Here is an 892-nt window from a genome sequence, read left to right as displayed (position 1 = left end):
ACGCAGGCAGGGCCCTGCCTCCCCCACCCTGCCTGGCTGCCTTGACAACTGACCCCACTGCTGGTGACAACCTCACCCCAGCCACTGCCACCAGCACCCCAACAACCAGCCCTCACCCCCTGGGCACCCATGGGAGCTCCTTCCCCCCCCTCCCTGCACCCACTCACATGGCAATGAGGCGGGCGACGGTGGTGCCAAAGCGGTCGAAGATGAAGCCCATGGGGAAGGTCATGAAGTTGTTCATGAAGGAGCCGATGGTGAAGACCAGGGAGAACTGCTCATCCTGCCGGCTGCAGTCTAAGATGGCTTTTTTTTGACACAGAGTGTCAGGACATCAGGGACAGTGGGGATACGGACATGGGGACAGTGGGCACACGGGCACAGGGAGAGCAGGGACATGGGGCACCCCAGGGTATCAGGACACAGGCAGAGGGACAGTGGGGATGTAGGCACAGGGATAGTGGGGATGTGGGGCACTATTGGTCACCAAGCAATGGGGACATGGGGCACCGCTGGGCATGGGGACAGTGGGGATCCAGTGACAAGGACAGTGAGAACCTCGGACACCCCTGGGCACCAGGCAATGGGGACATGGGGTACCACAGGACATGAGCACATGTGGGACATGAGGCAGGAGGACAGTGGGGTCGAGGTCACCACAGAGATGGGGATGCAGTGGGTGGGGGACAGGGACAGGGACCCTACCAGGCAGCAGGGTTTGGTTGTGGCCAGGGATGGTGGGGATGGCAGTGGGCTGGCACAGCTCCTCGAAGTAGTGCAGATCCTTGAGGACGAAGACGAGGGAAGCCCAGCCGAAGATGACACCACAGAAGGCCCCGCATTCCAGCAGTCCTGAGATCAGGGTCCCCAGGCGCTTGGCCACCCCCGCTTC

At 62.1% G+C, this 892-nt stretch overlaps 1 protein-coding gene across 1 annotated transcript in view; it reads right to left on the bottom strand.

The window, feature by feature from the left end:
- Nucleotides 1-167: 167 nt before the first annotated feature.
- The window catches only part of LOC104538438 (solute carrier family 43 member 3-like), a gene marked incomplete at its 3' end in the record, with an annotated part of 1252 nt that continues 527 nt past the window's right edge, over nt 168-892 (bottom strand). Inside the window, exons 2-3 of the mRNA XM_010181646.1 lie at nt 706-888; nt 168-297 (exon numbers count right to left, since the gene is read on the bottom strand). Coding sequence (XP_010179948.1) covers nt 168-297; nt 706-888 — 313 coding nt within the window. The remainder of the gene's footprint in view (nt 298-705; nt 889-892) is intronic.

Source organism: Mesitornis unicolor, unplaced genomic scaffold, assembly GCF_000695765.1.
Source record: "Mesitornis unicolor isolate BGI_N332 unplaced genomic scaffold, ASM69576v1 scaffold41423, whole genome shotgun sequence".
Classification (NCBI taxonomy): Eukaryota; Metazoa; Chordata; class Aves; order Mesitornithiformes; family Mesitornithidae; genus Mesitornis; species Mesitornis unicolor.
Note: the sequence above shows the minus strand (reverse complement) of the source record. Positions and strands in the feature narration are given on the sequence as shown.